This window comes from Simochromis diagramma, unplaced genomic scaffold (genome assembly GCF_900408965.1).
Source record: "Simochromis diagramma unplaced genomic scaffold, fSimDia1.1 OVJJ01000361.1, whole genome shotgun sequence".
NCBI classification, from domain to species: Eukaryota; Metazoa; Chordata; class Actinopteri; order Cichliformes; family Cichlidae; genus Simochromis; species Simochromis diagramma.
Genome location: NW_024386860.1, coordinates 4,703,797 through 4,729,761, shown reverse-complemented (window position 1 = coordinate 4,729,761; position 25,965 = coordinate 4,703,797). Strand labels below are relative to the sequence as shown.

At 39.1% G+C, this 25,965-nt stretch overlaps 3 protein-coding genes across 4 annotated transcripts; 1 reads left to right on the top strand and 2 right to left on the bottom strand.

Moving 5' to 3' along the window:
- Positions 1-858: 858 nt before the first annotated feature.
- Positions 859-19,285, bottom strand: rpl18 (ribosomal protein L18). Of its 2 annotated transcripts, none has more exons than XM_040029890.1 (7): positions 19,281-19,285; positions 6,405-6,491; positions 6,186-6,293; positions 4,991-5,089; positions 4,722-4,845; positions 2,816-2,885; positions 859-983 (listed from the first exon to the last, which is right to left on the bottom strand). In XM_040029890.1, exons 1-7 carry the CDS (start codon positions 19,281-19,283, stop codon positions 908-910), a joined length of 567 nt encoding a protein of 188 aa, XP_039885824.1. In that variant the 5' UTR covers positions 19,284-19,285; the 3' UTR covers positions 859-907. The 2 variants fall into 2 exon arrangements, with proteins under 2 accessions (XP_039885824.1, XP_039885823.1); XM_040029889.1 differs by lacking the exon at positions 19,281-19,285 and adding an exon at positions 7,095-7,119.
- Positions 14,457-17,890, bottom strand: si:ch211-120k19.1 (uncharacterized protein LOC563199 homolog). Its single transcript, XM_040029891.1, has 6 exons — positions 17,773-17,890; positions 17,380-17,567; positions 16,885-17,228; positions 15,162-15,232; positions 15,035-15,064; positions 14,457-14,933 (listed from the first exon to the last, which is right to left on the bottom strand). The coding sequence occupies exons 3-6, from the start codon at positions 17,216-17,218 to the stop codon at positions 14,808-14,810; spliced, it is 561 nt and encodes a 186-aa protein (XP_039885825.1). The 5' UTR covers positions 17,219-17,228; positions 17,380-17,567; positions 17,773-17,890; the 3' UTR covers positions 14,457-14,807.
- On the top strand, positions 17,852-25,210 carry LOC120733039. The gene is made up of 3 exons (XM_040031035.1): positions 17,852-17,954; positions 20,928-21,117; positions 23,977-25,210. Exons 2-3 carry the CDS (start codon positions 20,930-20,932, stop codon positions 25,208-25,210), a joined length of 1,422 nt encoding a protein of 473 aa, XP_039886969.1. The 5' UTR covers positions 17,852-17,954; positions 20,928-20,929.
- Positions 25,211-25,965: the final 755 nt, after the last annotated feature.

Sequence of the window (25,965 nt, the reverse complement as noted above, 5' to 3'; positions counted from 1 at the left end):
TAGCTTGTAGTGCCAGAAATGAGATGATGAAATATGAACTGCAGGAAGCGGGTCTTTGTGTACGGTAAACAGAGCTGCTAAGCAATAGTTGTGAATTGAGCGTCACTAACGTTAGCTAATGTAAACGGCTGACACGCTGCACAGGGGCTAACTAGGGGCTTGCTAACTGACATGTAGCCCCAGTTCAACCCGACTAACTAATATATTCAAATATAACTTCACTAAAGATTAGTGAGGAACTCTATGGACAAATCGAAAAGAAAATGCCCCTTTTGTTTTTCGCTGGGTTTAATTAAATACTTAAATTAGCGCATAGGATACATGGTTTTAGCTAGCAGTTATTAAGACCCTATCAAAATGAGCAACAAGAAAAGTTGTTTTCGAGCTTTGTATGTCGCCAGAAGCATATCTGTATAACCCATGTTTAATATCATTTCATGGTTTTTAAAAGAAGAAAAGAAAAAGCCCCAACTACCTCATCTTGGCTCCCCTCTTTCGACAGATAGCCTCTGAATGCTGTGGCTCGGTGCAGGAAGTATGTGGAGACGCAGGAGCAGCAGCTCTGAGCGGCGGAGAGGAAATCCAATGACGATAAGGAAAACAGAACACCCACCCACCGACATTCTCCAATCATTGACAGACCAGCACTTCCTGGCCAACTCACTTGTTATCAGGCCGGCTGATAAATGCCAATTAAAAGACGTGTCCTGTAACATTCACGTGGGGACCTCAGTTTATTAGCCACATGCCATTCTTGTCCTCCAGCATGGCTGGTGCTTTAACACGAGCTCCACCATATTAACAATGAAGGGTGTATTTTGCGGAGAGCAAGCACTCTAAACAAAAACACAGAAGACATTTTGTACAACCGGCCTTTTATTGGTAGCAGAGTGAAAACAAAAACGCATTAGTTCTTGTAGCCGCAGCTGGCTCTGCGACCACGGGCTCTCTCGAACTTCCTGCCCTTGGAGCGGACGTAGGGCCTGGAGAAAGACACAAAAGGGTTTAAATTTAGCATATCTAACACATAAGATTAAGTTCCATTTGTCCCTTGAACTCAATGTCAGTGGTAAAAATCGATCTCTTATTTTTCCAGTGGGAAAAGACTGAAGCAGGTATTTGAATGAAGCCTTTCATAGCTGGGCCTTTACATCATCCTGTGAGTCACAATCCAGCTATGTTGATGGATCATACATCATCCTAAGAGCTTCATTTGTTTGGGACAAAGTGCTGGAATTTATTTTGGTTGGGAACACATTTCCATCAATTCATCATTACCTTACATCAGCCTCACGTCTTTACTTGTTAAAGGTAGGTTTCATCAACATATAAAGTATTTTAGAAGTGTCTTCTGATTTATCTCAAGAGTCTTTTTATAACATCATTATTAACATGTGTGAAAGACATTGTTCTACACTGACAACCAACAGCACCTCTGAACTCCTCAAACCTTAAAACTATTGTATTTAAAAACATCAAACACAGATTAAATCAAGAGATATGTACCATGTCTACCACCTGTAAGATTAATTTACTAATTATGACTGAAGTGCTTACCACTTCAATCATGCTTTTAATAGGGCGGAGATTTCTAATTCACTTTTGCAATCTCGTCCTAGGAGACGAGCCCAAGAAACAGCTGGATGTGTATTTACTAAGTCTGAATGTAAACTTTTTTTTTTTTTTTTTTAAAAAAAAGCATGCCAGAATAAGGAAATCTTTTAATTCTGGCCTTTGTGGACTCCTGGGCATTTAAAGCATGAAGCAACAGTGGACTACTGAGAATCCCTTGAGCAGTTTTCAAACATGCATTGGAAGCGCTTCTCACAGCTGTGTGAGTATGATGACCATCAAAAACTTAACCACAAGAGCACAAAACTGTGTCCAGACATTCTGAATATGTCACTTCCTGCTAAAACTAAACATTGATTAGTGATTAGAGAACTATGAGGCTTATAATCTCCTTATGTGTGCTACAGACAAGAAAGGGCAAGTTACGGCAAGTGTGGACAATGGTCTCCCTGATTCTCTCAACGCAGTCCTGAGTACATGCACATAACCAGCTTTAGTTAAAGGCTAAGTAGGGCTGTGCGATATGACCAAAATCTCATATCCCGATATAAAACATCTATCGTCCGATAACGATATAAAAATCACAAAATTTTAACATTTTCTGTAAATTCTGTGAATCTCGTGCAGCTTGACTTGCGTGAAGTGTTTCCAGCTGGGCTCCATGTACCTGGAGTCCAGTGTTTTAACCGATGCATGAAACTACACATTTTTAGTCATAAGTTGTAACGGCCGCTGTTTTCTTTGTGAGTATTTATTACACGGCGTGCTGCGGGGAAAAGCCTGTTCTAACGTTTGAGTCTAAGGTTTATTTTTTAGCACCTGACGGCTATTTTTTGCTTCTCATCCGTAAACACTGCATACTCTTTCATGTGATTCAGTTTATTTTGAAGAGTCTCAACAGGATCTTGAGCTTTATTGTGAAAGGTTTATGTGGAAAATAAACAAGCGGATACACGATGGTCGTTGTTGCTAACGACAACTAAAAACAGGCGCTTGTCCGTCTGTAGTGTGGTTATATAAGAGAGAACTTTAAGAAATTAATATAGCCCCTACAGTGACCATCAAAACGATGAAAAAATATTGCAGTAAACAGTTTATTTTGCGATACCACGAAACAAATGATAGTGTAAAATGAAACGATAGATGTTTTTATATCGTCATCCGATATATATTGTTATATCGAACAGCCCTAAGGCTAAGTAGTTTTTTTACAACAGCAACTTCACATCTGATGTACACTTACTTGGTGTGGCTGTGAGGGGTTCCAGGAGCCTTTCCAAAGTGCCTGTAAACCTCTCTGGCTTTACGAGGTCCTGGAGGAAAAGACGATATTAAAGGTTAAAATACACACACACACACACACACACACACACACACACACACACACACACGTAAGTATGTACACACACACAAGTCATAACTGATGGGAGACCTGGACCCAGTTCCAATCAAACATCACTCCAACTCTGATTTAGTTCAAGTATTCTTTTAAAAAATATATATAATTTGTATAATAATAATGATAATAATAATTTGTATATAATTTGTTTCCTTTTCCTTATGTCAGATATTAAATTAAGTGCAAGAATCACGATCGTGGCTGAGGGGCGATCGTGGCTCAAGAGTTGGCAGTTCGTCTTGTAATCGGAAGGTTGCCGGTTCGAGCCCTGGATCCGACAGTCTCGGTCATTGTGTCCTTGGGAAAGACACTTCACCCGTTGCCTACTGGTGGTGGTCAGAGGGCCTGGTGGCGCCAGTGTCCGGCAGCCTCGCCTCTGTCAATGCGCCCCATCACCAGTGTGTGAATGGGTGGATGACTGAATGTGTAAAGCGTTTTGGGGTCCTTAGGGACTAGTAAAGCGCTATACAAATGCAGTCCATTTACCATTTAAGTGCAAGAATCACATTTTAGTACGGACCACATTTGTAAATATTAGGGAAGCACCACTGCAAGTTTTTCGAAGTTATAATGCTCCAACCTCAGGTGTCTGCTGATGCTGAATATGATGTCCTAACTGCTGTTTGCTTCCTACATGCTATGCTATCTCCACCTGCACCAAACAGTGAACTGCTGCTGAGGTGTGACAAATTAATCACAAATGAATCGATCCGCCAATACGAGATAAAGCTGTTTGAATCAAGAGTCAAATATCACACTGATAGATCCTTACCAAATATACTAAACACCTGAAGGAACAAGAAGACTGTGAAAGCCTTAAGAGTGTAACAGACCCTAAAATCTAATATTTGCACTTATTTAATGTAATTATCGAGGCTATTTGAGGAAGAAAAAAAAAAGCAGATGACAAATGTTTAACACAATGCTGCAACATTATAGTATGTAATTACCTAAGCTAAACTAAAAATTTACATGTGAACTGAACTAAAGTGATTGTTTGAAGTTAGAAAACTGTAATAAAATAACAAGAGGACACGTCCTTAGTTTTAGTATTCGTTGGTTTGGTGAACTGTGTAATCACAGCTTGCCTAACGAGACTTTGGATGTCTTCAAGACTGTGATTCTACCAGTTTCTATTCTACTACTTAAAACCTGTTAATGATTATCCTACATATTGTACCTTGGGCATACAATATCCACCTAATAATAAAGTATAAATCTAACACAGAAACTAATAAAAACTTAACATTCTCAAACAATTAAAAAAAAAAAAAAAAATTAGAAACAAGCAATCTGCTCTGGAAAAATACTGAACTTCAACCCAGTCATCAGTTCTTATTGCATGTGATTATTGGTGTTATTTGCCAATTTCTTGGTTGTACCGATATTTAAATGAGTAAAATTTAATGCTTGGTTATCTCTAATGACTGAACATTCCCTCAAAAAAAAAGTCAGGTGAACAAATCTTATGTGGTTTCAGATAGGCTAAGACAGTGTTCTCTTGTGCAGAAGTAAGATATTGACTGCCATTGAAAGCAGAAAAATACATAGTTGTTTGATGTACAATCCTCATCTATTGCAGTGTGTTCTTAGCCTCCAAATAGCCAATGAAGCTCAACCACTACAGCTTCAGCAAACTGCACACTTAAGCTGTTATCTGGTACATCTTCCTTATTGGCCAGTTTCTAGGGTATCTGGTGGAAACAGCTCGTTTCAAAAATAGGATCGCCAACTCAATATGTTCAGTTACCTGACAGCAGCACCGTGCCTTGTCCTTTGGGAGAAGCCAAAGCCAGCTGGTCGAAGGTCATCACCTGACCTCCTGCCTTCAGGATCCTACGGCGGGCACCATCAGTCACCCTCAGAGCACAAATCTGTGGGACAGCAAGCAAGAGGTGAGGTCTGATTTGAGATTTTTTTTAAGCCACCTTTACAATGTTGAAGAAGCAGTTAGTAAATGTATTTTCTGGTGGGGGTGGGAGTGAAGCTGAACTGTTTTTTCTTAAATGTAAGACCTACCTTGAGCTTGGGGATATCCTGAATCCTGACATCATCAGTGACTGTTCCCACGACGACAGCGATTTTGTTCTCACGGCCGGGAAGCTTCATCTTACGGATCTAGGGGAAAAAAATAAACAAACAAAAAAGAAGAAGAAATTGAGGCAAATCAATGTGTGATTATAGAACTGATAACAGGGAGCACTAAAATAAAAATCCAGTGATTTGTTTTACAGAATCTCTAAAGACGCATTAAAAACTAAATGGAAAGAGTAGCAGAGATGCACCGATCCAGGGCGCATAATCAGCCAACTTTCCAACATTCTGGTTCCAACAACCAGCCTCCTACATGACCGACTTACCATTACCATGAAGCTTACCATTTCATGAATGCGCAACACATGCACGGTGCTGCAGAAAAGAAGTTGCACTCACACACTCACAGCTATACCGGACATGCTGCGAGTGTGGGTTTCACACTGAGCGAAAACAACAAGTTGTCCACTTATGTCAGGATTGTTCATACCAGGAAAACCAAATCTAACCAAAACCTTAACACAGACATTTTAAAGAAACTCAAACGTAAAGCATCTAGAACTAAAGCAATCCAAAGCTCAGAGACAGCCACCAGTCAGCAGCTTCAGTATGCGCAAAGGGTCAAAGCAGTTATGAGGAAAATTATGGCAATGAGCAACATTATTATTCCAGTATCCGGCATTTGTCTTACACAAATCTGCTGAACCAGCTTTGATTGATGTGATCAAATCTGTCAGGTAACAGTAGGCATACAGCAACTCATTTTCCATTAAATTTTTCTACCTCTTTCCATCCATTGTTTCATTTGTTCAAACGAGAGATCCTGTAACTTTCTGCAGCTTGGGCGAAACTGTAAAGTGAGCCTCTTTTATTATAAGAGTAACTTCTTCCTTAAAGAATTAATTTTGTTAGTATATGCTGTCAATTGTAGTCCTTAGAAAGGAAATACACTCAAAAAATTGGAAATCTGAATCAGTAAACTGCAATTAGTGCATCTTTCATAAGAAGAAACCTTAGAGAAGCCCTGATAGCCTTCTTCCAGCTTTATTTTAGGTTCACTGCACAGTTCGGTACATTAGGCCAGGGATGCTGAAGACTAACCCATTAACCTGGACACCATAGTAAAAGCAAACAGGAGGATATATGTGTGAAAATCAAAGTGAGAGGAAGAAAGACCTACCAGGCGGGAGACAGCAATGGGAGGCCTGTTGGTTCTGCTCATGAACAGCCTCCTCAGGACAACCCTGTTGAAGGGAGCATTGGAGCGGCGGGCCAAGAACCTGTACAACTGTTAAAGGCAAAACACCAGGAATGTCAGGATTACGGGTTTCAGACTGTTCAATAGTTAAAATGCACAAGCTACCATTTCAAACTTCACACACCTCGAAATTAATCTTACCTTGACCAGGAGCCTCAGATAGATATCCTGGCTCTTTGGCTCCTTCCTGTGCACCTTACGGTCCTTGTTGTGCCTGATGTCGACTCCCTGGAAAATTGATTAGAAGCAGATTCATATATTAATCAGGTAAGAAAAACATATAATCTTGACCAAGAACACCTCATACATCTAACCCTCAACTGTTTATCTTTAAAATAAAAAAATATATATAACACCGAAAACAAAATAGCATACATTTAAGAGGGATATTACACACTACATAGCTCATACTCATCCACATAACAGCGGCCGGTACACACGTTGACACTCTGCAGCTAACCGCTAACTCTGAACGGCATAGCAAACATGCACATAGCGTCAAATAAGGAAACTTCTGATCTTACGACACATACGTTAAAGTTGGGACAAATATAAACAGTGACCTGTGATAATATATAGCATCTTTAACCCATTGTAAATCTGACTTATTCTCAACTTGAAGGCGTAAAGCTACCACCGGTGTCGGCTCCCAAGAATATAGGCTAATGTGAATTATAAAGTCAAATCACACGAAATCTTAGCACGACTCGGACATAAAGTATGTTTATAACGTGTAAATGTTTTCATCTAAAACATCAGGTGGTTTAATTCAGAGGATGACCGCGGATAGTCTGACTATCGTGTTTTAGAAATTCTGTTAGCAGGACCTACCATCTTGGACTCACAGCGAAAAGGGAAAAGGAAGACCCGAAGTCTCGCGATAAGCTGTGCGCTTAGATCTCAGGCGCCTGATTGGTTAGAGAGCATGCGTTTCCTGCCCCAACAGCTCGGATGATATAGGATGGCGCCCCCAGTGGTAGAAACAGAAAATGAGCATTTCTCGAGTTCACCTTTTCGCATCTTTTTGGTTTAATTTAGTTATAAGTATTTAAGCAAATTAGTACATTGAGTAAAATACTAGAAGGATTATTTTTTTTATCAGGCATTTTGAAAATAAACACGGAATTTCACCCAAAAAGTAGTTTTATATCACAGAGCTTTAAAAATGAATTGTTTAGATTACATTTTGTATCAGAAATGGTTTAGCAACAGGAGCATGATTTATATTTAGCATATGAACAAATTGTTTTGGTTAGTTAAGTGGAAAATTTTACGTGACCTCATTATTAAAATTATAATAGCCTTCGTTTTTACCAGGCATTCATACCCGGTAATGTGTCTTGCGTTTTCCATGCTACATCGCTACACCGTGCATTCTGCAAATGAAGCTGAGGCCACAGGGTGTCGCCAAAATGTAAAAAAGGCGACATCATATTTGAATTTTAATGTTTTATTGCTCCCTGACCTCTTTATTCCTCTCAGATCTCTGCCTGGGGTTTTTGACATTTACAGTGCCGTTTTATTACTACCCCGTTTTTCTATGCTGATCTCTCAAGTGGTTCTTGTTGTGATAATGATGTTTGATCTATGCATATTGGAGGATTAACAGCCCAAAACGGTCGCACGACTGAAAAATCGGCTCAAAATGGGCCAAAAAAAAATCGCACAGTGTATGCCCAGGGAGCACCGAAGGAAGTGGTGGTGTACACTAAGTATTCATTCAAATACTATGTTTAAAAAGAAAAAACAACAACACCCAGAAGTCAACAGGTTATGATCTCAAACACATTCCCAGATGTTTGAGTTAGTAAGCTGCAAATTTGAGATAAGCCAAATTTATTGATGGTGAAAATTTCGTTTGTTTTGATTCAATAGCGGAAAATAAACTTTAGTATTTCATATTTTGGTAAAGTTGGAAGTGAAGTAGAACATATAATGTTATTAAATTAATAGCCATTAACATGATGAGATCATTTTATACACAGAAACACAGTTAAACCAAACTGTTTGTGTATCTGTACAATGTATTTTCCCACTTTGTTCTTTAATGTGACAAACTAAAAACTCACGTTAATCAACCAAAGTAACTTACACAGAGAAACAGACATGCTGAGCAGAATTCTATATGATGCTTTTAATTACATTAACACGGGACACCTCCCTGCAGGTGGAGGAGAGGGGCTGGAGGAGTGGAGGTGAAGAGATGAAAGCAGGAAGGTTGAGGGTGTGGAGAAGGATGTATGGGGTCTGCAGGTGAGGGTCGTAACAGAGGAAGGTGGAGAAAGGAGGTCAGAGGGTCTCGTATCTATCTTGAAGTTCAGCAGCCTCCTCAATGCCCCTTTCAGCAAAAAACTTCCTAAACAATCTCCATTTACCTCTTTCCTTCTTTTCTTGCTTCTCTTTCTCTTCGACTTCCATTTGTTCTTGCTTCTCTTGCTTTTTCTGGTCTTTTGTGGTGTCTGTCTCTTGCTCACAACATTTTCTCTGCCCATGCAACTCCATCAAGTTTGTATAATTCTGCAGAAGTACTTTGTAGTTATTCTTAAGTTGCTCCAATTGTTCCTCCTCATCTTTAGGCTCCTCTTTCATGTGTTTACACTCCTGCTGGTGTTCCAGCATTTCCTCCACACCCTTCTGACTCTGGGCCTCTTTGTCTGGCTTCACTTTTACACTTGCATCTTTTGGATTTTCCATTTCTTGCTTCTGCTCCTCCGCTGTTTTCTTTTCTGCTTCCAGTTGTTTGTAACGTTCTTCAAGTTCCTTGTATTTCTGCTCTGTTTCGTTTTTATACTTTACAAAAAGATCCCAGTGGATGTAGCGTTGCCTTTCTTCCAAGAGACCATTTAGACGTCTCCTCAGCATGTATGCGCTCGCGCTGAGGTCTTGGTTCGCTCTTCGGAGCGCGTTGATCTCATTGTAAGGCGGACCACCCCAGCGGGGAGCGCCAATGTTTAGTGGATTTCTTTGGTAGTTGAACCTTTGGGTCATTGTAAAAAAACTAACTTTTTTCTTTACCTTAAACAAAAGAAATCCTTTCTAGAAACGAAATTTAACGTTCAATAAAGTCTTTTGCTGTTTGCAGTTGAAGAGCTTGTTAGGTTTTGACGGAAGAAAACACACTGACGAGACAAGCAAATAAGGTTTAAACGACGCTTTCAGCTGTTTGCCACCGCGTGTCCATGGCAACGACCTTTGACAGGGCTCAAGTTATTTTGCTCTTCAAAAACAAATAAATAACGACACACAGCACACAGTTTTGTATTTAAAATTTCGTTCCACTTTCCCTTTCCCCAAATATATTCGATAGACCCTGTGCACGAGAAAATGCTAACTTCCTGGTTTGAGACCGGATGTGGGGTTGTACATTTCCGGTAGCTTTACCTTGCGGTCAATCGCTACTGCGAAGATATACTTCAAAATCATGTCCAAAACTCGAAAACGGAAAGATCGCGTTAAGTTACAAAGAGGAGAAGGTGGGAACACTCACAACTGTTGTGTCATAAAAAAAATCTAATGATCAATTTTGACGTTTAAAGAGTTTAGATCGATCAGTTGTTTACATCACTCAACACAAGCAGAACTGCATTACTGCATGCAGAAGACACATCGTCCACATTCAGAAGCACATCTCTGTATAGTGACTGGTCTTATGATTTAGCCAGACAAATGTTCAGCATTCAAACTACAGGTGAAGAATAGTACCGCGGTAAAGTGAGCCGTCATTTGTGAGCCGCGGTCAAGCCAGCCGCCTCCTATCCACCGCATAAATTTCCTTGCGCTTTTACACCAGTCTTTACGGTAGCGCCTTTTCGCTTTATATCCTGATTGAAAGCTTACACTCGCGCACACGTGCGAACAGTCACATGCACACGCGCGCACACAAATTACAATGGAACAGCCCAATACAGCCATCGTGACAGTCTGGTTGCATATTCAAAAATTCATTAAAAATCATTCTTAAAAGTTGATGCCAAGCTTTCAACACAATCCTCTTCTCGGACACCTACTTTACCTCTGGGCCAGGTTTTACCCAGATTTACTGTAATATTACTCAGAAATCACAGTAAACTCATATTCAGTGCAATACAGTCAATACACTACAATTATGTCTATTTCAAAAATTCATTAGAATAGAATAGAATAGAATTCAACTTTATTGTCATTGCACATGCACAGGTACAGGGCAACGAAATGCAGTTTGCATCCATCCAGAAGTGCTTTAGTGATATAGATATATTACAATATATATTAGCAATAATATAGATATGTGAGTATATTACAGAAATGGGTCTATTATGGTATGTTATAATGTACACGGTATGAAGTATGTTGTGAATATTCTATAACTATAAGTATGTACAGACTGTAGTGAGTACAAGCTATGTACAGGATATGAACAGGATATAAATATGAAAAACTATACAGAATATGAAATAAATAACTTTACAGAAATCTGAGATATACAGTTATACAGAAATGGGAACTATGCAAGTTGTAAACAGTTGTAGGATTAAAAATTATCAAATGTACAGAATGATTATTTACACAGAGCTATACAGTAGTGCAGTTAAGATAAGTGAGATATAATTCCTACAGAGGCTATATAAAGTGCTAGTGGTTGTGAGTGGTGGTTCAGTCCATGTTATTATTGTGTGTTTGAGATTAAAAATCATCCTGAATAGTTGAGGTCCAACTTTCAACACATCCCTCCTCTGGGACACCTACTGTACCTGTGTGCCAAGTTTCAGCCAGATTCACTGTAAAATTCCTCAGAAATTAAAGGACATTTATATACAATGCAATACAGTCAATACAATAGAATTATGGAAATTTTCAAAAATTCATTAAAAATCATCCTGAGTAGTTGAGGTCCAACAACAACATAGACATCAATATTTGCTCAGAAACTCTACTTCATTGATAAGATGAATACACTACAAATAGTCTTCTGAAAAAATATTTCAATTTGTTTCAATTTTTAAAAATATGTTCTTAAAGATTACCGCAAGGTTTAGAATGGAATATGTTTTACTTACTATACAGCGGGTGAGATCAATTAAACACATATCTTTGGACAGTGGGAGGAAGCCAGAGTACTCAGAGAGAACCCATGCAAACATGTGGAGAATATGCAAACTCCAGACAGAAAGACACCAGCCTGATGGTGGAATTGAACTCAGAACTTTCTTGCTATGGGGCAACAGCACTGAAAAAAAAAATCAGTGGGATAAACATAAAAAAATTATTGTAATCGGTTGCACGAAATTAAGTTATGTTTGGTTAACCTTAGTTTTTTATGTTATACCTGCACACATTTTTCTGGTAACACGAACATGACTTTGTTATGTTGTTGTTATGTTTTTCATTCCGGTCAAATATTTATAGAAATCACTTGTTTATCAGACATGAACTTTTTGTGTTAATTGTATTGGACTACTATGTGGTATATTGACAAGATTATTTTATGGTAAGCTTATTTTATTTTATAACAAATTTCTAATATATAATATATAATCTAATATATAATTGAGTGTTCAATAAATAAAACTAAATTAAGGCTGATCTTACTGTATGTACTGTACACTTTCTGTACACTTGTTTAGATGTGAAATTTAAATTAGTCATGCTGGATATATGAAGTAATTCTATGCAAATTCAACAACCACCCTATTGCATTTTTTTCAGTGAGTGCTAAACACCATGCCACTGTGTAACTCAGATTAAAGGATCTGACATTAAAATGAGTATTTAAAGACTATCAAAATTAGCTTTTGGAAAGCTATTCTGCACCTCAATGTAATTTTATTTATGCCAAAAATATACATATTCTACAGAAAAATCAGAATCGGAGAAGCTTTATTAATTTGACGGTGAAATTGAATACAAGTTTCCTGTAATTTCTGTGGAATATTACAGTGAATCTGGCTGAAACTTGGCACACAGGTACAGTAGGTGTCGCAGAGAAGGAATCTGTTGAAAGTTGGACCTCAACTACTCAGGATGATTTTTAATGAATTTTTGAAATAGACATAATTGTAGTGTATTGACTGTATTGCACTGAATATGAGTTTATTGTGATTTCTGAGTAATATTACAGTAAATCTGGGTAAAACCTGGCCCAGAGGTAAAGTAGGTGTCCGAGAAGAGGATTGTGTTGAAAGCTTGGCATCAACTTTTAAGAATGATTTTTAATGAATTTTTGAATATGCAACCAGACTGTCACGATGGCTGTATTGGGCTGTTCCATTGTAATTTGTGTGCGCGCGTGTGCGTGTGACTGTTCGCGCGCGCGCACGTGTGCGCGAGTGTAAGCTTTCAATCAGGATATAAAGCGAAAAGGCGCTACCGTAAAGACTGGTGTAAAAGCGCAAGGAAATTTATGCGGTGGATAGGAGGCGGCTGGCTTGACCGCGGCTCACAAATGACGGCTCACTTTACGGCGGTAGAATAGTCAAGCCAGATGTTTCCCCCATAATGTCGAGATCAGTTAGTCAAGTACACACCTACACAGCACGCGGTTCACCTTTCACCTCGCTGTTTCGCAGATTTATTAGTGCAAGTTTGCATGCTTATTATTTTTTTTTTTTTACGTCACATTGTGTCCTGAGTCCTGATTGCTGCAGACGATCTCCTCCGGGACGTCTCTCCTGTACAGTACAGAATCGCTGCATCGATTGATAGCAGTGTGACTCTGAAGTGCAGTACTGTATGTCCACGAAACGTTTTGCACCGTCAAAAAATAAAATTGGCCACTTGATTTCACCTATCGCTGGTTATTTTTAGAACCTAACACCCGCAAAGGAGGGACAGCTGAGAAATATAACATTTGAATCCCTTTTCTCTTTTGCCCTGAGGCACGGGGAAAAATATCGACAAGTCGATGAACATCATTTACAGATATATTGGGTAAATGCCCAAGACATCTGTAGAAATGTAAATCGCCGCTTGATTCATTCATTTGCTTAACTTGTTTTGGACCGTAAACAAGGCGCGAATAGGACACCGGAAACAAAGCTTCCCACAGGAGTTTCCGCACCGGAAGTAGCATATGCTAACGTGCACATAGTCGATTATCTTAAACAAAAAACTTAGTTATTGTAGCTTAAATCGTTAGAGATTTAAGCGGTTCATTTTAACTTTCTGAATCACTCTGTTGGTATATCGGGAGTTGCGGCCAAGGAGCTGATCTACTTAATTATTTTAGTTTGTTAAAAATTCTATTCATCTTCTGCTTGAATTTGTCTTCAGTGTTTGTAACAGTAAAGCTCCAGATTACAATGACAGCAAATCACAACAGCAGCCTGTATTCAATTGATTTATTTTTTTATTCACTACAACATTTAAGGTTTGTATAAGACACTGAGAGAGGAGGACAGAGAGGGAGAGAAAGGAAAATATGTGATTGACTGAAATGTGCCTGTTTTTCATCTTGTCAGCTTTGCAACAACTAGTTCTTTAACGACTGAGCGTTTGCTCGGGTTTTTCTAACTAAAGCCACGAGAGAAGTGAGGATGAAACGGAGGAAGTTTAAAGCACCTGCCCCTTTCCTGATTGGTGCCCTAATTGCCCTTTTTTTTTTTTGAGGTAATTTTTAAATCTTTGTTTATTTATTTTATGTGTGTGTGCGTGTGGGGTCTTGCCATATTTAGTTTTAAAGTAAGTTCAAGGGCTTTTCCTGCCTTTCTGAAGGACTTATTAGATATTTTTTTGTGAAATATATGCATATCCACATAATTATGAATTATTATAATTATGATATTCTGAAAAAACACTTTAAAAAACATGGATTTATATTTCAAATATGACAAAGTGCTGATTTTACAGCAGCAAAATGATTGTCTCTCTAGAGTTTAAACATTTAACAAACTTTCTGCCTGCATAGACTGGATAGTCAAACAAATTGAATCCCCATAAGTACATTATTTTATATTTTTTGCTTTATTTATTTTTATTTTAATTACTTTATTGTAATAGCACTAGGAATAAATAATAAGGGAAGTACTCTGGATCAGCACCATGATGCAAAATCTATAAAGAATTTTTGTAAAGGATTCAGGTAAAATTAATGGCTATAGTGACCCTGAGCCATTGCTAGCTAAAGTGTAGCTTTAGCTATTATTATTATTATTTAGCTATTATTATTATTATTTTTTCCTCGCATTTGGTTGCAGTATTCTCTTAGTCTGTTTAAATCAAATGATTTCACCAGATCCTCTTAACCTTTTATTCACAATAGAACAAAACATGTCAAAAACTGAGACAATGTATCATGTGACGTTTAAAGAAAAATATTAGCTCATTTTGAATCTGATGGCGGAAACACATCTCAAAAAAGTTGGGATAAGTCCATATTTACTACAATGTAGCATCGCGTCTTTGTTTAACAGCAGCCTGTAAACATCTGGGAACAGACCAGCTGCTGGGGTTTATGGGTTTCTGATGTATATAAATCACTGCATTCAGATTTTACTCACAGCGTCCCAGCTTTTTTAGAATTGTGTTTTTAGTTAGTTTACTAAAGCCTTCGATGTGACGAGGAGAGTCTCAGGTTTTTTCCTGTTCATGGTGTCGCTGCTGTCTGAGGTGACACAGGAAGATTGTGAAAACCAGGGCGACACCACCCAGAAACACGGTCCGAGCCACAGGGGGGACGAATGCAAAGTTCACTGCCTGAGGTGATGGGAAAGAAGAAAAATGGATATCATGATTGTGAAAGCCTGTCATCAGTGTAGTTCTCTCAGTCTGTGTGTGCAGAGAAGAGTTGAGCAAACCTGCATTGTTGACCAAAATACTACCCCAGTCTACAGAGTGGGAGAGAGAGAGAGATTATTACAGGAGATCTGGGAACACATCGCCATCATGAAGTTTAATAAAGACAGACAATGACTTTATACATACCTTGTAAGATGTCCAAAATTTCTGCCTCCAGTCTTCAAGTGGGTCATCTTTGTGTTCAAGTAAACTCAAACCTACAATGTAGACAGATTTTGTTTTTCAATCGGTCATTAAAAACTCACTTTTTTTTACCCAATTATTCATGGGTAGATTTGTGTTACTTGGTAATAACTATAAGGTAAACCGTTTGATTAATTCAGATGTATTGATGTAACCTAAAATGTTTGTGCAGATCAGTTGAGTATGCGAACATTTGAGATTTGTCCACATGTAATCCATAACTGAGGACAAAGCTTGTAATAATACAACAGTAATGAGCAGAAGTAGTCACGTTTAGTAATAAAACAGTGATGCCATCAGTACGTTTATATTAGTGTTCTTAGAATTAGGAGGCTTTTTTAGATGAATTAAGTTTATATACAATATACAGTGATCTAATAGGTGTTTGAAGGCTGTTATGAAAACCAGAGTAGACCAAAGAGTCCAATTAGCATGCTAACAGTAACACCTGCTGACTATGGTCTTGAAAAGGGAAAATATCCAGTTCACAGAGTGAAAATGCCTTGTTGATATCAGTGGTCTTGGAAGGATGGACAAACTGCAGGAAGGCCATAGTGACTTAAAGCATCTCTGAAGCAGCAGCAGTAGAAGAGCACACTAGGTGTCATTCCTGCCAGCTAACAACAGAAAGCTGAGGCTACAGTTCACATGGGCCACTAAAATTAGACAATACAAGATTAGAAAATCAGTGCCTGGTCTAATGAGTCTTGAGTTCTGCTGAGACATTTGGTTAGTTGGGTCAGAATTTGGCATAAGCAACATGAAATCTTGGAAAGGATTGTGTAAACGGTTCAGGGTAGTGGTGATGTAACAATAGGATTCTTTCTTGGCACATTTTGGGCCTGTTAGTACCAACTGAGCATCATTTAAACACCACAGCCTGCCAGAGTGTTGTCCACTCTTTTATAACCACAGTGTACACATCTTCTGATGGCTGCTTCCTGGATAACACATATCACAAATCTCATATCATCTCAAACTGATTTCTTGGCCATGACAGATTACTCAAATGGCCCTCAGTCACCAGATCTCAGACTTCCAATAAAACACCTTTAGGATGCAGTGGAATGGGAGATTCATTATGGATGAGCAGCTGAAAAATTTGCAGCATGTGTGATGGTATCGTATCAATATGGACCAAAATGTCTGAGAAATGTTTCCAGCACCTTGTTGAATTGACACTATGACAATAGATACCCCAACTCACTACTGACCTGTACCCAATAAGTTGACTAGTGAATATAGCTGCCATTAATTCCGAGTGGTATGGTGCAGTTGCATGGTCAGCAGATTCATACTGACTGTAAAAAACATCCAATAAAACAGTAAAACAATGTAGATGTCTATCTGAAGCCTGACTGGTTGAACTCTGTCTTAGATTATGGGGATTTTCTTTACACAAAAAACGTATTAAAAAAAAAAATAGTACCTTTCAAGATAAATATTACAAATTGTGTCACATCCAATGGGGTAAAAACATAAAGACATAAAGAAAATATAAGTTTTTAGTTGCTTTTTAAAAACTCAGAGTCTAGGAACCAGTCTTCCAAAAGCTCTGCCATCTTTAGATGTCAAACTTGTATGATGCACAGCCATCAGGTGTTGATCACAGGCTCCTGCTGGAGGTTCACAAATAGCTGTAAAAGTCAAAACTAGAATCACATACCAATGTAAAAGGCACTGATGGTGAGAGGAGCCGCAATCAGCTGGTCCACCACCACCTTCCCAGTTATTGCCTTTACTCCGCCTCCTGGCAGCATCTTCTCCAGCCCTCTGAGCCAGTGATAGTTGAAGTTGGCGTGGAAACAAAAACCGACGGTCGCCACTCGAGCCGTCTGATGCCAGTCGACTCCTACTAAATCCTCCGATGTGGATCCTGCTGCTGGTTTCTCTCCCAGCACGCTCTGCTGTACGAGGTCAGCAGAGGCGAACAGGGCTGTGTATCCCAGGATGTTACTGATGTACGGGCGAGCTTTGAACACAGCCCAGACCCACTTCATAGTGAGGAATCTGATAAGAGAGAGCATTAAAGCTGAAGTCATTCGACATTTGCCTAAGTTAGGAAAGCCGTTCACTGAAGGTTGAAAAACAGTGGGTGAGGAAATTCAGCAGCATAAGGGCCAGGCTATGATTAGTGATCCCCTAAAATATCCAGACTTACCTTTCAGTGTTGCTCCTCTCACACTCTTCTGAGTCTCCCCAAAGCCAAAAAGACACAAACTACATTTCTCTGGACAAAGACGATCATCAGCAGAGGCAAATCTACATGTGACGAGATCTCACAGGGTCAAAGTTCTGCTCCTGTTGCAGGGCATGTGTGATAAAGCCTTATCATCCCCCTGGAGAGGACTGTGAGAAAGCACAATATGTGAAGCGTGAGACTTGACTGAACACACACTAACAAACTCATGCTGTAAAGCTTAAACAGCTGAATGTATGTGCATGCAGATTTGATAACGACGGTTGAATGTACTCATTGCACTCATCGTGTAATGTCACTATGTAAGCAAATCCTGGTAAGAAAATCTCTAATCTCTAACACACTATGACTTACCACGCTATTCCTTGTAACCACACCAGAGCTGCGCACCCTTGGGCCCGAAGCACATTTAGTGTCACTATAAATAGATGCCACTCCTGCAGCAGCGATTCCCTTCTCTGAGTCAACCGCTTGGCTTTGAAAAGGCGCCGAAATCGGATAGAAGCAATTTTCAAGATTTTATGGCTTCTTTTGAAGTAAGTGAATGAATTTGCACCTCTCACTTATGTGTTTTGTTTTGTTTTTACTGTGAACATTCTCACTCTGTGTCCCAACAGCCAAATGAAAGCATAAATGAGACGATGCCATTGCATTAATTGCTCCTAAATTTTGCCTCTGCATATCAGGATCTCACCTGCATTGGGTGATTTTTGCTTTTACTTGTGCTGTATTAGTATATATTGAATGTTTTTGCTCGTTTAGCTCTGCAGGTCATTGGTTAAAATGTGTTTTGTTTAACATGCTTAAACACATTTTCTTGGTTTATTTAGTGAAAAGCCAAAAGATCTGCAAACTTGTCAGTACAGATTAAGAAGCTGGGTGGATATTTCACTTGAGTAATATAAAGTAAAAGTAATTTGTTAGGTACACCTCAGGAAAAGCAGGTTGGACCCCTTTTACTATCAGAACTGCTTCATTTTTTTTATGTCAGAGATTCAACAAGGTGCTGGGAACAAACCTCACACTCAAAGCTTTTGGTCCATATTGACACAACAGCATCACACAGCTGCTGCAGATTTTATCTGATTTCCCAGTGTGGGTCTCCCATTCTGCCTCACTCCAAAGGTGAGGAACTGCAACTGGATTGAATTCTGGTGACTGTGGAGGCCATTGGAGTACAGTGAACTATTTATGAAAAAAAAAAAACAGCTTGAGATGATTTGAAATTTGTGACATGGTGTGTTGTCTATCAGAAGATTGGCACATTGTGGTTATAAAGAGATGGACACGCCAGCAACAATGCTCAAGTAAGATGTGGTGCTTAAATTATGCTTAATTGGTACTAACAGGCCTATAGTGTGCTGAAGAAGTTCCTCACACCTTAACCCAATCACGACCATCCTAAACTGTTGATAAAAGGCTTGATGGAGCCATGCTTTTGTGTTCTTTACACCAATTCTGACTCTAAAAAAGAAATTCATTTCTGAGAATGAATGTGGCAGTTTTTTGGCTGGAAGGGAAATAAGTCGACAACTTTTTACCAAGTTACTTTTAGGTAAAAGATACCAAAAAGTAACTTGACTGTCTACGTATGGTCAAATGTAGACAGACAAATTCCTACTCCTTATTTGAATTTTTGTTGTGTGTTGTGTTGGATTTGCATGTTGCGCTCACATCTAGAAAATTAACAATAACGGTGAGCTGCAAAGAAGAGAAAAGTTAATAATCTTAACCTTAAAATCACTTTGTAAAGTAAAATAAAATAAAGCCTAGCCACACACCTGCTGCCATAGATATGCAAAATGTTGAACTTGGAAGGTGTCCTTTTGAATCGTAAAGGTCAATTAAAAGCAGCTAGCAACCATCCTAGATCTTCCCACTGAGAATGTGATAATTAGGGCCAGAGTTTAAACTGGTCAATTAAGTGCTTGTTAACCTGGAACTCAAGCGTTAGTGTCTCGCAGTATTTAACAAGCTGCTTTCAGAAAGCCACACAATGGAGGCGTGTGCCCACACTTCTACAAGTGGTTGACTTCTCAGATAATTGCCCTTTTCTTTTCAGACCCTCTCATCATGTCTCACTTCCTCTCCCGTTATCAGTTTGTCAAAGCAGATTCCTTTCAGACTGCCTGGGAAAAAAAGAAGGAAAAAAAAAATCTGTGCATTTGCACTGACCGCTGATGTCACTCAGCTTAATTTGTGCACACATCAGTCCACAATACATGCACACACTTGCATTAACAGCTGAATTACTGCAGCACGCCTCCTCAGCCTTCAGTGCAGTTTGTAGAGAGATACACAGAAACCTGGAGACAAAACGGTAAGCAGGCTTTTGCAGTTATTTTTATATAATTATAAGTTATGCAGATCTGCTGTTTCCACAGTACAACACATTAGCTGTAACAGCGTTTTTGACATTTTGTTGTTATGTTATAATAAATATGAGTTACAGCCTTTACAAACAGGTTTATATAAACACTTATTGCTTAATCTGTGATTTTTGCCTGCAGTTTGTCTTTTCTCATCATTTAATCATTTTATTTTTTTTAATAATCATTCATCCTGATCACTTCCTATATGTTCATCTTATGAGAATTGGGGCTTGATTTCTTTATAGTGATTTCCTAGTTGGTGGAAATTGACTATGTACACTTTTGGGTACTTTACTTGTACTAAACATAAATTCACAGCGAAGTGTTGAACTTTTAACTCCCCTTCTATTGCTTTACAGATGCACTGCAGTTAGTCTGACGGCACATTTCTTTGTTTTTTGCATTATACTTGGGGATAAAATTTGTGGCATCCAGGCTTTTAGGCTTTTGACTTTTTAAGGCATGGCTCAGGCAGTCCGGGTGTGTTGTCTACCAATCAGAAAGTCGGTTTAACGATCCCCAGCTATTCCAGTGTACATGTCAAAGTATCCTTGAGCAAGACGCTGAGTGTAAATGTTAGAAAACACAAAGGCAGAGATAAAAGTGCTGTACGAATGTGTGTGTATGTGTTAGTTGGGTAAATAAGACTATAATGGATAAGTCATATAATCTTAATAAAAAAATCCTAAAATTGAGTAGAAAGGTGCAAGTACCAGACCATTTACTCCTCATGTCACAGTTCCTCAGAACAGTAATATTAATTTTGAGAAATAATAAGATCTTTTTTTTTTCCTGTGCAGAATAAATACTTTTAGATATAGTGAAGGCAGATTATATTTTATTTAAGTACAAGAGAAATTTACTCCTTCTGTCATTGTTTCTTGTCTGTCAGGAAATGCAGGATTCAGTTCAAGATTACTCTGATTACTTTCAGAGCTCTGCCTGCCTTACGGGTATACAGCACCTTTATGACCAGCACCTGTCTGAGCTCCTCTGATCAGGATCTGTTCTGCTCTCCATCCTTTAAACTCAAGAAGACTCTGCTGGAGCATTTATGTTATATAAATGGACGTTTATTCCACTTTAAGTCAGTGACTCCTGACTCTCCTAAATCTCCACTAAATGTATGTTTCTCAGGCATGCGACCGTCTATCTCTGCGAGTCTTGAGCCTGGGTTGGAGCGAGGGGTCCCCTGGGGTCGTGACCTGTACACCTTTGTAACTTCAGCAGCAGGTCACATGATGAGGACCCTGCAGAAACCCAAGAAGAACCGACCATCCAAGCGGCAGGTCAACCACCGTCGCTTCCTGCACAACATGATTCAGAGGTGTGTTTGACCATCAGTGAAACACTTGCAGTAAAATGTAGAACAGCTTTTTCCTGCCAGTGAAACTGAGCGTAAGAAAATGCGAGCTCCCAGATGATGAGAGGGGGAAAAATACAAAAAACATTGTTATGTAGCATTCAGTGTGTTGCGTGGTTTTCACATGAATGTGTACTTATTACTCCTTAAATCCCCTAAAATGATAAAAAAAAATAAATAAAGATGGAAGGTAGATAACATTTCATTTTTAAAGGAATAGTTTTTTGAAAATACACACTGAAGGTTAGGAGAGTAATTTGATAAAAATCTAACATATGTGACTTCAAAAAACAAGCTGGCAGGGAAGGTTCTCACAACACTGGCAAAAGTTGACTTCTTTCTAAAAATGTTTTTAAGAAAACATTTGAAGGATTTTTATCATTTCAAACCGGATAAGATTCATAGTTTAACTTACACATACATGCTAACAGTGAAAAACCATTCTCAGTTTAATATCCTAGAAATATTTCTAGATTTTATTGAGGCCTGAGATTAGAGAATAATTTGTTTGAAATGGTAGAAAGATTGGCCTGCATGATTCTGAGCTGTTGATGACGTTACTCAAGAGTATCATCCATCCAGCTTCATCCTTAGTTCAGGCATCGTGGGGAGACTAGAGCCTATTCCAGCTGTCGCAGCGCAAACACAACTGGACAGGTCGCCAGCTAACACTTCACACTCAATTTAGGATCACAAATTAACCTAACTTGCATTTCTTTGGACTGTGGGAGGAATTTGGTGAAAACCTGGACAGAGAGAACATAGAAAGGCCCCACCTGGCCGGTGGGTTTGAACCAGTAGGCAACAATCCTGACTGCTGCACCAACATGCTGCCCATGTAAGGCCATGTCCATACTAATATGTTTTTGTTTGAAAACACATCTTTTTCTCCCGGTTTTGGCCTTCCGTCCACGCTGTGACGGTGTTTTCAGTCAAGGAAAATGCAGCGTTTTGAAAACGCTCTCCAAGGCAGATACATATGAAAATGCAGTTTTCGTGTCGCAGTGTGGACAGCAAACCCGGAGCCTTTTCGAAAACGATGCCACATTTTAGTCATGTGACCAATTAAAGTAAGATAGCGGAGGGCATTATACAGCAGTTAATGCTCTATGTTGGTACAGGGCATTGAAGATGATAACAGTGGGTGGATTATATTCTTAAACTTAGTTACAGCGCTTTCAGAAAGACATCTACATTATTACATTACATTATTAATTATTATTTAATTAATTACATTATTATTTTAAAAAAAAAGGGCAGGGATAGCTCAGTAGGTAGAGTGATCGGAAGGTCGGGGGTTCGACTCCACTGAACAGCTACCCTGAGGTACCCCTGAGCAAGGTACCATCCCTACACACTGCTCCCCGGGCGCTGCATTGGTGGCTGCCCACTGCTTCAATGGGTGAATGGGTTAAATGCAGAGGAGTAATTTCCCTATGGGGACTATACACATACATTATTATCTACTGTGATAAAGTCTGCTCTCCATATTGACAAAATATTAATGAGGTCATTTACAGCTGTAACATGAATAAAATGTCTGAATTGCCACCTGAGCATGCAGTTAAGTTCCATAGAGTTTTGATAATGATCTACAATTTTGTCCAGGTGTGTTGCAGCAGGGATATATAGAAAAGTTTCAAGACACCGGCCTTTAAGTTTGACACCTGTGCCTTAGAGCAGCAGTCCCCAACCTTTTTTGCGCCACGGACTGGTTTATGCCCGACAATATTTTCATGGACCGGCCTTTAAGGTCCCGCGGATAAATACAACGAAATAAAACTAGTACCGGTACCGAAAAAAAGAAAATTTATTCATAACACACGTGAAAAGACCAAGGAAAACAGAGTAAACGATAAAAACGATAACAAAATAACGCTGAAAACCGATAAAAACCCTGAAAACTACACATTTCACACCTGAGCCTCAACTCTCGCGGCCCGGTACCAAACGACTCACGGACTGGTACCGGTCCGAGGCCCAGGGGTTGGGGACCGCTGCCTTCGAGGAGCCTTAAAAAGTCTTTTTAACCTAAGAACAAAAAATGGCAGCTTTCCCAAAACTGCTGTAAAAATACTATGTAATAATATTTTTTTCCACTTTAAATCACTTATTCTTTTAAAAATACTTCAGCCTGAGCTGTAAATATTGAATATTAATTATAGATTGGGGATTTTATGCCTTTGAAGGCCAGTATGTTTACATAACTCCATTGATTTTTAGTAAAATGGCAAATGGCCTGTATTTGTATAGTGCTTTACTTGGTCCCTAAGGACCCCAAAGTGCTTTACACTACATTCAGTCATTCACCCATTCACACACACATTCACACACTGGTGATGGCAAGCTACATTGTAGCCACAGCTGCACTGACAGAGACGAGGCTGCGGGACACTGGTGCCACCGGGCCCTCTGACCACCACCAGTAGGCAAACATGGGGTTAGTATCTTTGATCATTGTTTTTATTAGGCCCTGAGATGGGCCAACGATTAGCAGCGACATTCATTTTCATGCATTTCTATTTTTTCTACAGTGTCAGATTTATTTTTTTTTGAAGTCCTAACAACAAAAAATGCCACCTTCCCAAAAACTATTATATAGTAATATTTTCTTTCTACTTTACATGACACAGTCTTTTAAAATTACTTCAGCCTGAATTATAAATATGAAATATTAATGACAGTATTTTGGATTTTAACCCTTTAAAGAAGAATTTAAAAAAAATCCTCTGGCAAATTATTTAGCACAGCCAAAATAGCATGAAATAGTTTTCCACTGTCGTCCCGATTCATTGTTTCATTCACTTTTCTTCTTATCAACAGAAAATTTGCAGATATTGAAGCAGCAAACCAGCGGTTGGCATATGCTCTTTATTTTAAGGATGAGGACAAAGGCATGTCCTCTCTGTCATCACACAAGCCAGATTCACCTGACCAGTCAGGTAATCCATCTCAAAGTGGTGGTCCACAGGATGCCGATAAAAACAGCCTTCAAACAGGTGTAGATGGTGCCTCAAAGTCTATCAGTGTTTCCTCAAGTCAAGTAAATACAAAAAGGAAGCAGACTGAATCAGAGCATCTTTGGAAACATCGCTCCATATCGCAGTCCTCCACCTGCAGAGCTACAGCGAACAAACACAGCAAGAGGAGGCAGGAAAAGGGAAGCAGAGGTCATAAACCGGTGGAAATTAAACCTATTAGCTCCCCAAGAAGTTCTGACTTGTTCCACGGGGCGGAGCTGTTTTATTTTAACAACGAGAGTCAGTCGAAGCCAGCCGACAACCACCAAGAAGACACAGAGTCAACTACAAATGACTTCATTCAGCTTGGCCAAAATGTGGACATCTCCCCCTCCTTCTCCCCAGAGTTATCTCCATTGTCTCTTGACTCTTGTGATTTCTCCGTTCAAATGTTCACAGACCTCGCGGGCTGCGCGCAGGCTCAGAAGAGCTACTTCGACTTCTCTGAGGGTCAGCTGACTGACATAATGGAGCCATTTTCCATTGACAATAAGGACTTAGGGGACTGCACTGACATAGAGGCATATTTTGAAAGCATTTGTGCATGCCATGGTGATGATGATGATATATTTGGAGACCAGTCACATAACTTTACCGAAGTGGATGATCTCCACTGTGAAGGTGAGTGTAGGTATGAATATGCATATGCAGACCAGGGAGTCACCTCAGACCACTTCCAGGGTAACCACAGGAGCTCAGTGACCCTGAGACAAAGTGCATACACAGAAGAGGAACAATTTAACACCTTTAAACTCTGTCAAAGCACAGACATCAACCAGAAGCAGATCCCCTCCTCAGTCAGCTACCACCACTACAACATCGCACAGCTTCAGGCGTACCAGTGTTCTCAGGAGGAGAGCACCTGTATGCAAGTTAACTGTGAAAATAACCTACAGTTTACACCATTTGAAGGAGTTGCTCAGTCCTTCACTGTCCCACTTAACAACGCTGAGCTCCGCCCCATACCAACACCACCTCAGGAAGACAACTGGCTGTTTACTGATATCCTGAAGGACAGAAAGTCACCTAGTTACTAGGAACACATGCCTCATGTTCTTAAAGAGAATCAGACTCATACTTGAGAAGAAAAATTCTCAATGACTTCTTGTTTTTACTTTTGTTTAAAGACATTACAAATTTTTGGGGAACACATTTAAAATGCTGTCCTTTTTGTTTTTTGATGTTTTGCCTTTACAGAACAATTGCCAGCTAACTACAAATACAGAAGTTCTGGGACTTATGCAATCAAACCAAACAGGTTCAGAGTAAAACTAAAGAAATTCACTCCGTGAATGTACAGTCAATGGCCACTTTATCAGGTATAGGGTTAGATCACTTTTACCTTCAGATCTCATTCATCATGACACGGAAACCTAATCTGATGGATTGCATAACAGCGGACAAACTCCAATCAAAGCTGGTCTGATATAAATCTGAGAATTTATTTATATTATTATGTATGTAAATTTATCCTTAAAAACTGGGAATTATGAGGAATGAAGAAACAGTATTTGTGACAGCTAAAGTAAAAAACTAATATAGAGCTGTGTACTTCAATTCTTCTGTCAATTACTCTGTTAAGAAATCTTACATTTATAAATACGTTCAAGATGTTTTTTTTTAAACTTTTGAAAACATCTTTCAGACGGTGTCCTTACCAAGTTAGAAGTTTTATACTTCTAATTTGTGAATGCACCAGCTTTTAGATCAAAAACATCTGTAGGTGCTGTTCATATTACCTCATTATTTATTTATTTTAGCATTTATTAGCTTACAACAAAGATCTGAACTA